This window comes from Anolis carolinensis, unplaced genomic scaffold, assembly GCF_035594765.1.
Source record: "Anolis carolinensis isolate JA03-04 unplaced genomic scaffold, rAnoCar3.1.pri scaffold_13, whole genome shotgun sequence".
In the NCBI taxonomy this organism is placed as follows: domain Eukaryota; kingdom Metazoa; phylum Chordata; class Lepidosauria; order Squamata; family Dactyloidae; genus Anolis; species Anolis carolinensis.
Genome location: NW_026943824.1, coordinates 13,719,021 through 13,731,363, shown reverse-complemented (window position 1 = coordinate 13,731,363; position 12,343 = coordinate 13,719,021). Strand labels below are relative to the sequence as shown.

At 38.6% G+C, this 12,343-nt stretch overlaps 1 protein-coding gene across 1 annotated transcript in view; it reads right to left on the bottom strand.

Annotated features, from left to right (window-relative positions):
• Positions 1-3,723: 3,723 nt before the first annotated feature.
• Positions 3,724-12,343, bottom strand: part of grid2ip (Grid2 interacting protein) — a 75,535-nt gene continuing 66,915 nt past the window's right edge. Inside the window, exons 18-22 of the mRNA XM_062964698.1 lie at positions 10,636-10,722; positions 10,216-10,345; positions 9,852-9,970; positions 8,121-8,285; positions 3,724-6,308 (exon numbers count right to left, since the gene is read on the bottom strand). Of these exons, the coding sequence (XP_062820768.1) occupies positions 6,237-6,308; positions 8,121-8,285; positions 9,852-9,970; positions 10,216-10,345; positions 10,636-10,722 (573 nt within the window). The 3' untranslated portion in view covers positions 3,724-6,236. The remainder of the gene's footprint in view (positions 6,309-8,120; positions 8,286-9,851; positions 9,971-10,215; positions 10,346-10,635; positions 10,723-12,343) is intronic.

Below are 12,343 nucleotides of genomic sequence, written 5' to 3'. Positions count from 1 at the left end.
TTTGAGCCTTGTGTGCCCTGCGAGGAAATGGGACGCTGGGACGCCTTATCGGGGATGTGGGGGTCAAACTCCAAAGGGTATCCTCTGCCCATTGCAAGAAAGAGAGGGGAGAACGAGAAAGAAAACACAACAAAAGTATGCCAGGCCCCTTGGAAACCTCAACTGATGGGAAGGAAGCACCAACAAAACTATATTTTACAACGAACATCAAGAAGTGTTTTCCGACATTTTTGCACATTGAGAATTTGCAACGTACCGTATATACTCGAGTATAAGCCGACCCGAATATAAGCCGAGGTACCCAATTTTACCACAAATAAACCGGGAAAACATTGACTCCAGTATAAGCCAAGGGTGGTAAATTTCAGAAATAAAAATACATTAATTGAGACATCCGTAGGTTAAATGTTTTTGAATATTTACATCAAGCTCAAATTTAAGATAAGACGGTCCAGCTCTGATCAAATCATTCTTCTCATCTTCTTCAATGTCAATGTGCATATGTGTCCTTTTAATAATAATAGCGTAAAATAATACATGTAATAATAATAATAATAATAATACAGGAAAATAATACCTATAATAATAAATAGAGTAAAATAATAAATGCAATAATGATAACAAGATCAGAGTGAAATAATAAATGTATTAATTATAATAATAAAAACAGAGTAAAATCAATGTAAGAGTAGCAACAATAATAGAGAAAAATAATAAATGTAATACACTAGAGTCTCGCCGGCAGAATGTTGGATAAGCAAATATGTTGGATAATAAGGAGAGATTAAGGAAAAGCCTATTAAACATCAAATTAGGTTATGATTTTATAAATGAAGCACCAAAATATCATGTTATACAACAAATTTGACAGAATCATAGAATCATAGAATCATAGAATCATAGAATAGTAGAGTTGGAAGAGACCTCATGGGCCATCCAGTCCAACCCCCTGCCAAGAAGCAGGAAATCGCTGCCAAGAAGCAGGAAATAGAAAAAGTAGTTCAATACGCAGTAATGCTATGTAGTAATTACTGTATTTATGAATTTAGCTCCAAAATATCACGATATATTGAAAACATTGACTACAAAAATGCATTGGATAATCCAGAACGTTGGATAAGCAAGTGTTGGATAAGTGAGACTCTACTGTATTTACATAAAGCTCAAATTTAAGATAAGACTGTCCAGCTCTGATCAAATCATTATTCTCATCTTCTTCAATGTCAATGTGCTTATGTATCCTTTTAATAATAATAGAGTAAAATAATACATGTAATAATAATAATAATAAATAGAGTAAAATAATACATGTAATAATAATAATAATAAATAGAGTAAAATAACACATGTAATAATAATAATAATAAATACAGGAAAATAATACATGTAATAATAAATAGAGTAAAATAATAAATGCAATAATAATAATAAGATCAGAGTGAAATAATAAATGTATTAATTATAATAATAAAAATAGAGTAAAATAAATGTAATAGTAGCAACAATAATAGAGATAAGCCTCGCTTATCCAAGCCTCTGGATTATCCAAGCCATTTTTGTAGTCAATATTTTCAATATATCGTGACATTTTGGTGCTAAATTCATAAATACAGTAATTACAACATAACATTACCGCGTATTGAACTACTTTTTCTGTCAAATTTGTTGTCTAACATGATGTTTTGGTGCTTAATTTGTAAAATCATAACCTAATTTGATGTTTAATAGGCTTTTCCTTAATCCCTCCTTATTATCCAAGATATTCGCTTATTCAAGCTTCTGCCGGCCCGTTTAGCTTGGATAAGTGAGACTCTCCTGTAGTAGTAATAAAAATATTATAATAATATGCAAAATACTCTACAAGGTTTCCAGGTTCACCAGGAAGGTTGAGTTGATAGTTAATTATGTTTAAATATTGGAAAGGATGTCCTGTTAGGGAGGGAGCGAGGCTTGTTTTCTTGTGCCCTGGAGCCGAACTGTAAAAAAAGATTCCACCTAAACATTTGGAGGAGAAAGTACAATAAGGACTATTCAACTGTGCCGTGGAGTCCGGTGGAGTCTCCTTCTCTGGATGGCCATCTGTCAGGAAGGCTTAGATGTTGGGCTGGATGGCCTTTGGAGGTCCTACGATCTACGATCCAAAGAGTGACGTGGCCGGTCCATGCGCCTGGTTAATTATCACTTTATCCCAAGGCCAACTTTGGAGATATTAGCAACGATATCTTTTTTTTATGGTCTCATTCGAGGTGGGATCATAAACAGCAGGCAAGGGGCCAGCGCACACTTCCTGGCCATGCGCCACAATTTACGGCACATGAATCCGCACCAAAGGCCTTCTGGACTCTTCCAGATCCGTCTGGAGGAAATGGGAGTTCTTGCAATAGAGCCGTTGGGTTTCTAGGTCAGCTTGGTTCTCTATTCGCAACTTGTTGTTGTTGTTGTTGTTGTTACGTGCCTCTAAGTCATTGCCAACTAAGGCAAAATCCAACCATTTGTTCGGAAGCCGCTTCTTGCCGTTGCCATCCATTGAGGCTGAGAGAGTGTGCCTAACTCTAAGAATTAATTGAAAGGAGCCCCTGGTGGCGCAGCCGGTTAAACCCTTGTGCCGGCAGGACTGCTGACTTGAAGTATAGTAGCAATAATAGTAGCAATGGTGATAGTAGTACCCTGTTTATCTATATACCATAGATTGTTGTACATGGAAATAATGGTAGTAACAAGAAATTATTGATAAGATTCACAGTTTGTCTGGTTATGCTGGTGTGTGATGACAACTACTGAACAGGATATAATAAATGTTCGGGTTTTTTTTGTTCATCAATAAATGTGAATTCTTCTTCGTTGAAAAGTAAGACATCCCCTGAAAATAAGACCTAGAGCATCTTTGGGAGCAAAAATTAATATAAGACACTGTCTTATTTTCGGGGAAACACGGTAGTAGTAGTAGTAATAGTAATAGTAGTAATAAAAATATCATAATAGTATGCAAAATACTCTACAAGGTTTCCAGGTTCACCAGGAAGGTTGAGTTGATAGTTAATTATGTTTAAATATTGGAAAGGATGTCCTGTTAGGGAGGGAGCGAGGCTTGCTTTCTTCTGCCCTGGAGCCGAACTGTAAAAAAAGATTCCACCTAAACATTTGGAGGAGAAAGTGCTGGTTCAAATCCAACCCAGGGAGAGCGTGGATGAGCTCCCTCTGTCAGCTCCAGCTCCATGCCTCAAGTCAATTTATTATTATTATTATTATTATTATTATTATTATTATTATTATTATTGTATCATCATCATCGTGTTGTTGTTGTAACCCACCTCAAGTTTTGGGAGTAAACACAGGAAAGAAATACAAAGTATTCTTATTCTTATTGCATTATTATTATTATTATTATCATCATCATCATCATGTTGTTGTTGTTGTTGTTGTAACCCACCTCAAGCTTTGGGGGTAAACAGGAAAGAAATACAAAGCATTGTTATTCTTTATTGTATCATCATCATCATCATCATCATCATCATCATCATCATGTTGTTGTTGTTGTTGTTGTTGTTGTTGTTGTTGTTGTAACCCACCTCAAGCTTTGGGGGTAAACAGAAAAGAAATCCAAATCATTCTTATTCTTATTGTATCATCATCATCATCATCATCATCATCATCATCATCATGTTGTTGTTGTTGTTTTTGTAACCCACCTCAAACTTTGGGAGTAAACAGGAAAGAAATACAAAGTATTCTTATTCTTTATTGTATTATTATCATCATCATCATAATGTTGTTGTTGTTATTTTTGTAACCCACCTCAAGCTTTGGGGGTAAACAGGAAAGAAATACAAAGTATTCTTATTCTTATTGCATTATTATTATTATTATTATCACCACCATCATCATCATGTTGTTGTTGTTGTTTGTTGTTGTTGGAACCCACCTCCAACCTGGGGAGAGTGCGGAGGAGCTCCCTCTCTCAGCTCCAGCTCCATATGGTGAATTGAAAGAAGCCTCCCACAAGGATGGTAAAAGCATCAAAACATCTGGGCAACGTTCCCTGGGCAACGTCCTTGCAGACAGCCAATTCTCTCACACCAGAAGCGACTTGCAGTTTCTCAAAGAAGCCACAAAGAAGCAATGTTTCATCTTTTGCTGCAAGAAAGACGGAGGCTTTATTGCAAGAAGGGAGCACAGAGATCCAGACGGAGACACGGACCTATAGAACATATATATTATTCACATATATCCGGTAGTCATAAAAGCACCTCAATTCGATTTTAAATAAATAAAAAAATACATAGTGTGTTCAGAATAAAGAATGGCATTCATGGATATATATCGAGGCAGACCCCATTTGGAAGGCAGCGGGCACTTCTGCACCACGTCCTTAGTTTCGTATCACTTTAACCCTATCAGCTCCATGCTGAGGAATGCTGGGATGTGTAGTTTGCTAAGGGACAGAGCAATCTTGGCCTAGCATCTCCCTGAATTATTAAAAATTCAATATAATGTATATCTACTCTGTAGAACTAATCCGGTTTGAGATCACTTTAACTGCCATGGCTCAATGCTATGCTATAATGTGATTTATAGTTTTACAAGGTCTTTATCTGCCAAAGAGAGCCGGTGCCTCCGTAAATTCCAAATCCCATCATTCCATTGCAAAGTAGTGTCAAAGTGTGCTAATTTTACAGTGCAGATGCATCTTTAGAAAGCCAACTGTGCATCCAAATTAATAAAACTGGATTTAACGATGTCAACAAATCCAGGATCAAGTTGACCTATTTCTCAGGCAAGATCTACACCGCAATACAAGTCAATATCTGAACCCACATTATGTGCTTTGAACTGAACAATATGAATGACTACACTTCCAAATAAAATTATATTTTATAATTTATTTAATTACAGTAGAGTCTTGCTTATCCAACGTAAACGGGCCGGCAAAACGTTGGATAAGCGAACATGTTGGATAATAAGGAGAGATTAATTAAAAGCCTATTAAACATCAAATTAGGTTATGATTTTACAAATTAAGCACCAAAACATCATGTTATACAACAAATTTGACAGAAAAGGTAGTTCAATATTCAGTAATGTTATGTTATAATTACTGTATTTACGAATTTAGCACCAAAATATCACGATATATTGAAAACATTGACTACAAAAATATATTGGATAATCCAGAATGTTGGATAAGTGAGCATTGGATAAGTGAGACTCTACTGTAAAATTATATTTTATAATTTATGTAATTATATGAATTGTTACACTTCCAAATACAATCCAGATTATTTGCTTTGAACTGCATGATATGGCAGTATAGACTCATATAATCCAGTTCAAAGTAGATAATGATTACAGTAGAGTCTCACTTATCCAACATTCACTTATCCAACATTCTGGGTTATCCAACACATTTTTGTAGTCAATGTTTTCAACACATTGTGGTATTTTGGTGCTAAATTCGTAAATACAGTAATTACTACATAGCATTACTGTGTATTGAACTACTTTTTCTGCCAAATTTGTTTTGGTGCTTAATTTGTAAAATCATAACCTAATTTGATGTTTAATAGGCTTCTCCTTAATCCCTCCTTATTATCCAACATATTCGCTTATCCAACGTTCTGCCGGCCCGTTTATGTTGGATAAGTGAGACTCTACTGTATCTGCTTTGATAATTTGGATTATATGGTAATGTAGAAGGGTCCTGAATCTGCACTGCCATATAACCCAGTTCAAAGCAGATCATCTGGAATCAGAAACTGGATTATATCTCAGTGTAGATAGGCTTCGGTCTCTTTCTTTCCCATTAATGCCATCCCTGGTGCATTTTAAGTCCTTTTGCAAACTGCAAAGCCCAGGATTCCTCCGAAATGCAGCTATACAAGTGATCTGAAACTGATGCAACGACACGGTGAAGATGCTCAGTTGTCCGAAGAAAAGGTGTTTCCTGGCACTTGGAGCGGAGAAAGGGTTTGCCACTGGCGAGAAGAAAAGCGGCCGCGGAGGCGAGTTCGAGGGCCGCTAATGCACAGGTCGGTGGCGGGTTTGTGTTTGTCAGCCAAGGCCACAGGGAAGGGGAAGTCACAGGAGGTCGTGATCCGTGGCCCTTGGCCCCATTGCCCCTCGATCCGCCAGGGAGGCCTCGGAGAACTATAGCCGACCCTTCTATTTACAGCTGCCATCACCCCAGGTCCCCATTGAATAAAGGGCCCGGATGACCCACATTGTCCTTGGCAGGAGGGTCACCAGGCCAGCGGTGGAGTCACCCTGAGGCTCGGTTGTGCCTCCCCGGTCTGGATGTCGCTGAAGGCGCGCTGAGAAGGAATCGAGAGAAAGAGAGATGGTAAGTCACCGATTCAGGATATCCATGGGCCATTCTATCAGGAGTCTCCAAAAACGTAGCTTGCGTTCAAACCATAATAATAATAATAATAATAATAATAATAATAATAATAATAATAAAAACTCATGACCATTCATCATGTTCGACAGTGGCATTGAAGAAGGGAAAAATCATTGAAAGTGAGGGCATAAATATGCCCAATGGCCAAACAATAAAGTGTCACCAGCCAGAGGCCTATAAATATCTGGGCATACTACAGCTGGACAACATCAAGCATGAACACGTGAAAACTGTGGTCAGCAAAGAATACACACAAAGGGTCAGAAAAATTCTCAAAAGCAAGCTCAATGGAGGCAACACCATCAAGGCCATAAACACCTGGGCCATAACTGTCATAAGATATACTGCTGGCATTATAAACTGGACACAGATGGAACTGGACAATTTGGACAGAAAAACAAGAAAACTCATGACCATTCATCATTCCCTGCACCCTCGCAGTGATGTTGACCGGCTATATCTGCCTCGAAGATCAGGGGGCAGAGGACTCTTACAAGTAAAGCAAGCAGTCAAAGAAGAAGAACATGCCCTGGCAGAATATGTCAAGCAAAGTGAAGAACCTGCTTTGATTGAAGTCAAAAATCAGAAACTCCTCAAAACACAGCAGACAAAAAACCAGTACAAGAAAACCGCACTACAAACTAGAGCTGACAGCTGGCACAACAAAACATTGCATGGAAAGTTCCTTGACAAAATTGAAGGAAAAGCTGATAAGGAGAAGACCTGGCTCTGGCTCACGAATGGGACCCTGAAGAAGGAGACAGAAGGCCTGATCCTTGCAGCCCAGGAGCAAGACATCAGGACAAAGGCAATTCAGGCCAAGATCGAAAAATCAGCTGATGACCCAAATGCAGACTGTGCAAGGAAGCTGACGAAACCATTGATCCTATCCTCAGCTGCTGTAAGAAATTTGCACAGACAGACTACAAACAGAGGCACAATCATGTGGCCCAAAGGATTCATTGGAACTTATGCCTCAAGTACCTCCTCCCTGCAGTAAAGAACTGGTGGGATCACAAACCAGCAAAGATAATGGAAAATGAACATGCAAAGATATTGTGGGACTTCTGAATCCAGACTGACAAAGTTCTGGAACACAACACACCAGACATCACAGTTGTGGAAAAGAAAAAGGTTTGGATCATTGATGTTGCCATCCCAGGTGACAGTCGCATTGACGAAAAACAACAGGAAAAACTCAGCCGCTATCAGGACCTCAAGATTGAACTGCAAAGACTCTGGCAGAAACCAGTGCAGGTGGTCCCGGTGATGATGGGCACACTGCGTGCCGTGCCAAAAGATCTCAGCCGGCATTTGGAAACAATAAACATTGACAAAATTACAATCTGCCAACTGCAAAAGGCCACCCTACTGGGATCTGCGCGCACCATCTGAAAATACACCACACAGTCCTAGACACTTGGGAAGTGTTCGACTTGTGATTTTGTGAAATGAAATCAAAAATATGATCTATTATTATTATTATTATTATTATTATTATTATTATTATTATTATTATTTTCCTCAGATTGCCTGGAAACCATCACATCGTTCTAAAATACTGTGATATTATTACAGACTGGATCCCATGAAAGGCGCTGAAAGTATTGGAACGAGCCCCTTGGGATAGATGTCGCAGTTTGGAGTGTTGCAGTTGGGAGTAAAACCCAAAGCGGATTTCTCCAACCAAGGCAACAGACCACTCTTGAGAGCCGGACCTCACCTCGAATTTGCTCATGAACTCGGCGAAAATGCCAAAGAAGGCTTCGGAGGTGGTGGCTTTTGCGTCCTCCCCGAAGAAGGAGAGGACCTTGGTGAACTCTTCCATGGCTTTGCTCTGAAGGTCTTCCAGGGCCTGGATGGTGGGGTGCGCCGTCTCCAGGAAGGCCTGAAAGGAGGGTCCGCTAAGGACAAAATGGCCAAAAACATGGACATCTTGCAGCCCACATTCCCTCCAAAGGACCTTGCTGCCAAAAATGCCTTAACCACATTTTTTCAAGAGAGAAATCCAGCTCCAATGCGAGAGAAGGAGCCTTAAAAAGCCAATTTTGGGCTCAATGCTGTAGAATTAATGCAGTTCGGCAGCATTGGAACTCACATGGCTGACTGCTATAGATTCCTGGAAATTGTAGTTTTGCAAAGGGTATTTCTATATTGCATAATAAATGCATCATGGATCAATGCTATACAATCCCAGGAGTTGCAGTTTTGTAAAGGGTACATCTGCACTAAAAAACATCAACAACAACAACAACAATTTTATTTCCTACTAGCTTCTTTGAACTCCCATGGTATCAAATCCTGGGAATTGTAGTTTTACAAGGGTGTAATGAAGTATGAATTTTTGGTTTACAGATGATATGTTTAATTGTGTGTTTGTGTTTTAAAAGGGTAAGTATTACAGTTATTGCATCTCAGCACTCAGAGGCTGGTTGCCATGGAGAAGTTGGCGGAGCCAACTGCCGTTTAGTTGAAGAAGTGCAGAGTTTTAAAAAAACGGATTCAGTCTGTGCTCTGATGAGGCACAGGGAAGATTGATCCTAGGTTGAGGGGATCAAGGAGACTCAAGTGTTCATTTTGAGTCGGTTTAAAATAAGTTTGGTGACTTATTTAATGTAGTCTGTGTCCTGGTAAAGAACAGAGAATCTGTGATCGTATATCACAGGGGTGATTGTAGTTTAAAAGTAGCAGAGAAAGATCCTGGCAATTGTAGTTTTTCAAGGGGTACATTTACGCCGCATAAGGAATGCACTATGACCCCATTTGAATTCCCATTACTCCATGCTATAAAATCATGGGGATTGTAGTTTTGCAAGGACTATATCTACATTGCATAAGGAATGCACTATGACCCCATTTGAATTCCCATTACTCCATGCTATAAAATCACGGGGATTGTAGTTTTGCAAGGACTACATCTACAATGCATAATGAATGCACCATAGCTAGCATAGCTAGCAAATCCTGGGAATTGTAGTTTTTCAAGGGGTATATTTATGCTGCATAAGGAATGCACTATGACCCCATTTGAATTCCCACAACTCCATGCTATAAAGTCATGGAAATTGTAGTTTTGCAAGGGCTACATCTACACTGCATAATGCATGCACCATCACCCAGTGCTATCAAACCCTGGCAATTGTAGTTTTGCAAGGGCTACATCTACGCTGCATAAGGAATCACACCATGGCTCAAGGCTATCAAACCCTGGCAATTGTAGTTTTCCAAGGGCTACATCTACGCTACATAATGAATGCTCTATCTGTGTTATCAAACCCTGGCAATTGTAATTTTGCAAGGGCTACATCTACACAGCATAATGAATGCACCATGGCTCAATGTTATGAAGTACTGAGAATTGTTGTTTTGCAAGGGGTACATCCACAATGCTCCATTTTCAATACAGTAGATGCCAAATATCCCCCCTCTTTTTCTTGTTTTGGTCGAAGGATACGTCCATGACGGTGGTGAACCTGTCCTCCGGGGAAAGCACCATATTCTGGCAGGCTTCTTCGATCTCCTCGACGGTGGTCCGGAGGTCGTTCAGGTCGGCCATGAGGGTCCTCTGGTTCACTGAAGCAAAAGACATGGAGGAAATATTAAAGGGACGGGGTCACCGGTTCGAATCTGTGGAGCGGGGTGAGCTCCTGGTGTTAGCCCCAGCTTCTGCCAACCCAGCAGTTCGAAAACATGCAAATGTGAGTAGATCAACAGCGGGAAGGGAATGGCGCTCCATGCAGTCATGCCAACTACATGACCTTAGAGGTGTCTATGGACAACGCTGGCTCTTCGACTTAGAAATGGGGATAGGCACCAACCTTTGGCAGCGAGGGGCACCGTGGGCAGGTCCTTGGCAAAGCCCAGCAGCTCCGGGAAATGTTGGCCCAGCGATTTGGCAAGGATGTGCAGGAAGGTGGACTTCCCATCAACGGTCTTGGTGGTGTTCAGCTGGGGAAAAGAGAAAGGAATACAGCCAGGGGAACTCTTTGCCACGGTACTGGACACAAAATGCCCCGAAGTCTCTTTGAAAGTATAGTCTTTGTCAGCAGATATCACTCCCAGATCTGTTTTCACCGCCATTAAATTCCCTAAAGCGGTAGATTAAAAAGGAAGGGGCCTGAGGCTGTTAGGAATGGTGGGGGTTGCAGTCCAAAACACCCGGAGGCTTAAGGAAACAGATATGGGAACATGGGTGCTTCGTTTCACTTCAAGGGGTGCCTTTGTCCGGTTCCTCTTACCTCGGTCAGGAAGTTGATCTTGAAGCCGGTGGTCTTGTTGGCCTTTGGCTGACCGTGGTTCAGGTAGTTGCCCATGGCCAGCACAAACTGCAAACAGGGAATCATGTGTAAATAATATCCTATTGGGAGAAACCTGGTGATTGCACCCCTATTATTATTATTATTATTATTATTATTATTATTATTATTATTATTATTATTTTATTATGACACAGCAAACAAGCAGAGCCGGCCCTAGGTAATTTTCAAGTGTAGGTGAACAGAATTTTGCCCCCCCCCCCCCAAAACCAATCACTGAAAAATAAAAGTGTTGAATAAGCGAAAATGTTGGATAATAAGGAGGGATTAAGGAAAAGCCTATTAAACATCAAATTACATTAATATTTTACAAATTAAGCACCAAAACATCATGTTTTACAACAAATCAACAGAAAAAGAAGTCTCGACTGCGCCCCCGTATGTTTTGCGCCCGAAGCGACCACTTAATTCGCCTCATTGTTGGATCGGCACTGCAAACAAGATAGATATGCTGGATTTTGTATCACAAAATCACAAACCGAACACTTCCCAAAATGACTAATCTGATACCAAAACCAGGAACAGATCAATGCTGCCCTACTGGCTTGGAACTATTGATCCTTTGGGATCTAAAACAAACTGAAGTGTCACTCTTTGGACTACAAATCCCATCAGAGACAATGGTGGGAGAGTTTGTATACAGAGCGAAATTTGTTCATCTCCAAATGAAACATTTACAGGAAAATTAATTTTTGGATCGAAAGGATCCAAACTGATGCCAAACCCAAGAATGGATCAATGTCGCCCTACTGGTTTGGAACTATTGATCCCTTGGGTTCCAAAGCAGGTGAAAGTGTCACCCTTTGGACTACAAAACCCATCAAAGACAATGGTGGGAGAGTTTGTATACAGAGCCAAATTTGTTTGTCTCCAAATGAAATGTTTCTAGAAAATAATAATAATAATAATAATAATAATAATAATAATAATAATAATAATACTTTGGCTTATAACGCTGTAGTAGTAGTAATAGTAATAATAATAATAATACTTTGGCTTATAACACTGTAGTAATAATAATAATAATAATAATAATAATAATAATAATAATAATAATAATACTTTGGCTTATAAAACTGTAGTAGTAGTAGTAGTAGTAGTAATAATAATAATAATAATACTTTTGCTTATAACACTGTAGTAATAATAATACTAATAATACTTTGGCTTATTACACTGTAGCAATAATAATAATAATACTTTGGCTTATAACACTGTAATAATAATAACACTTTGGCTTATAACACTGTAATAATAATGATAATGATAATAATAATAATAATTTGGCTTATAACACTGTAATAATAATAATAATAATAATAATAATAATTTGGCTTATAACACTGTAATAATAATAATAATACTTTGGCTTATAACACTGTAATAATAATAATAATAATAATAATAATAATAATAATACGTTGGCTTATAACACTGTAGTAGTAGTAATAATAATAATAATAATACTTTGGCTTATAACACTGTAGCAATAATAATAATAATAATAATAATAATAATAATTTGGCTTATAACACTGTAATAATAATAATAATACTTTGGCTTATAACACTGTAATAATAATAATAATAATAATAATAATAATAATAATACTTTGGCTTATAACACTGTA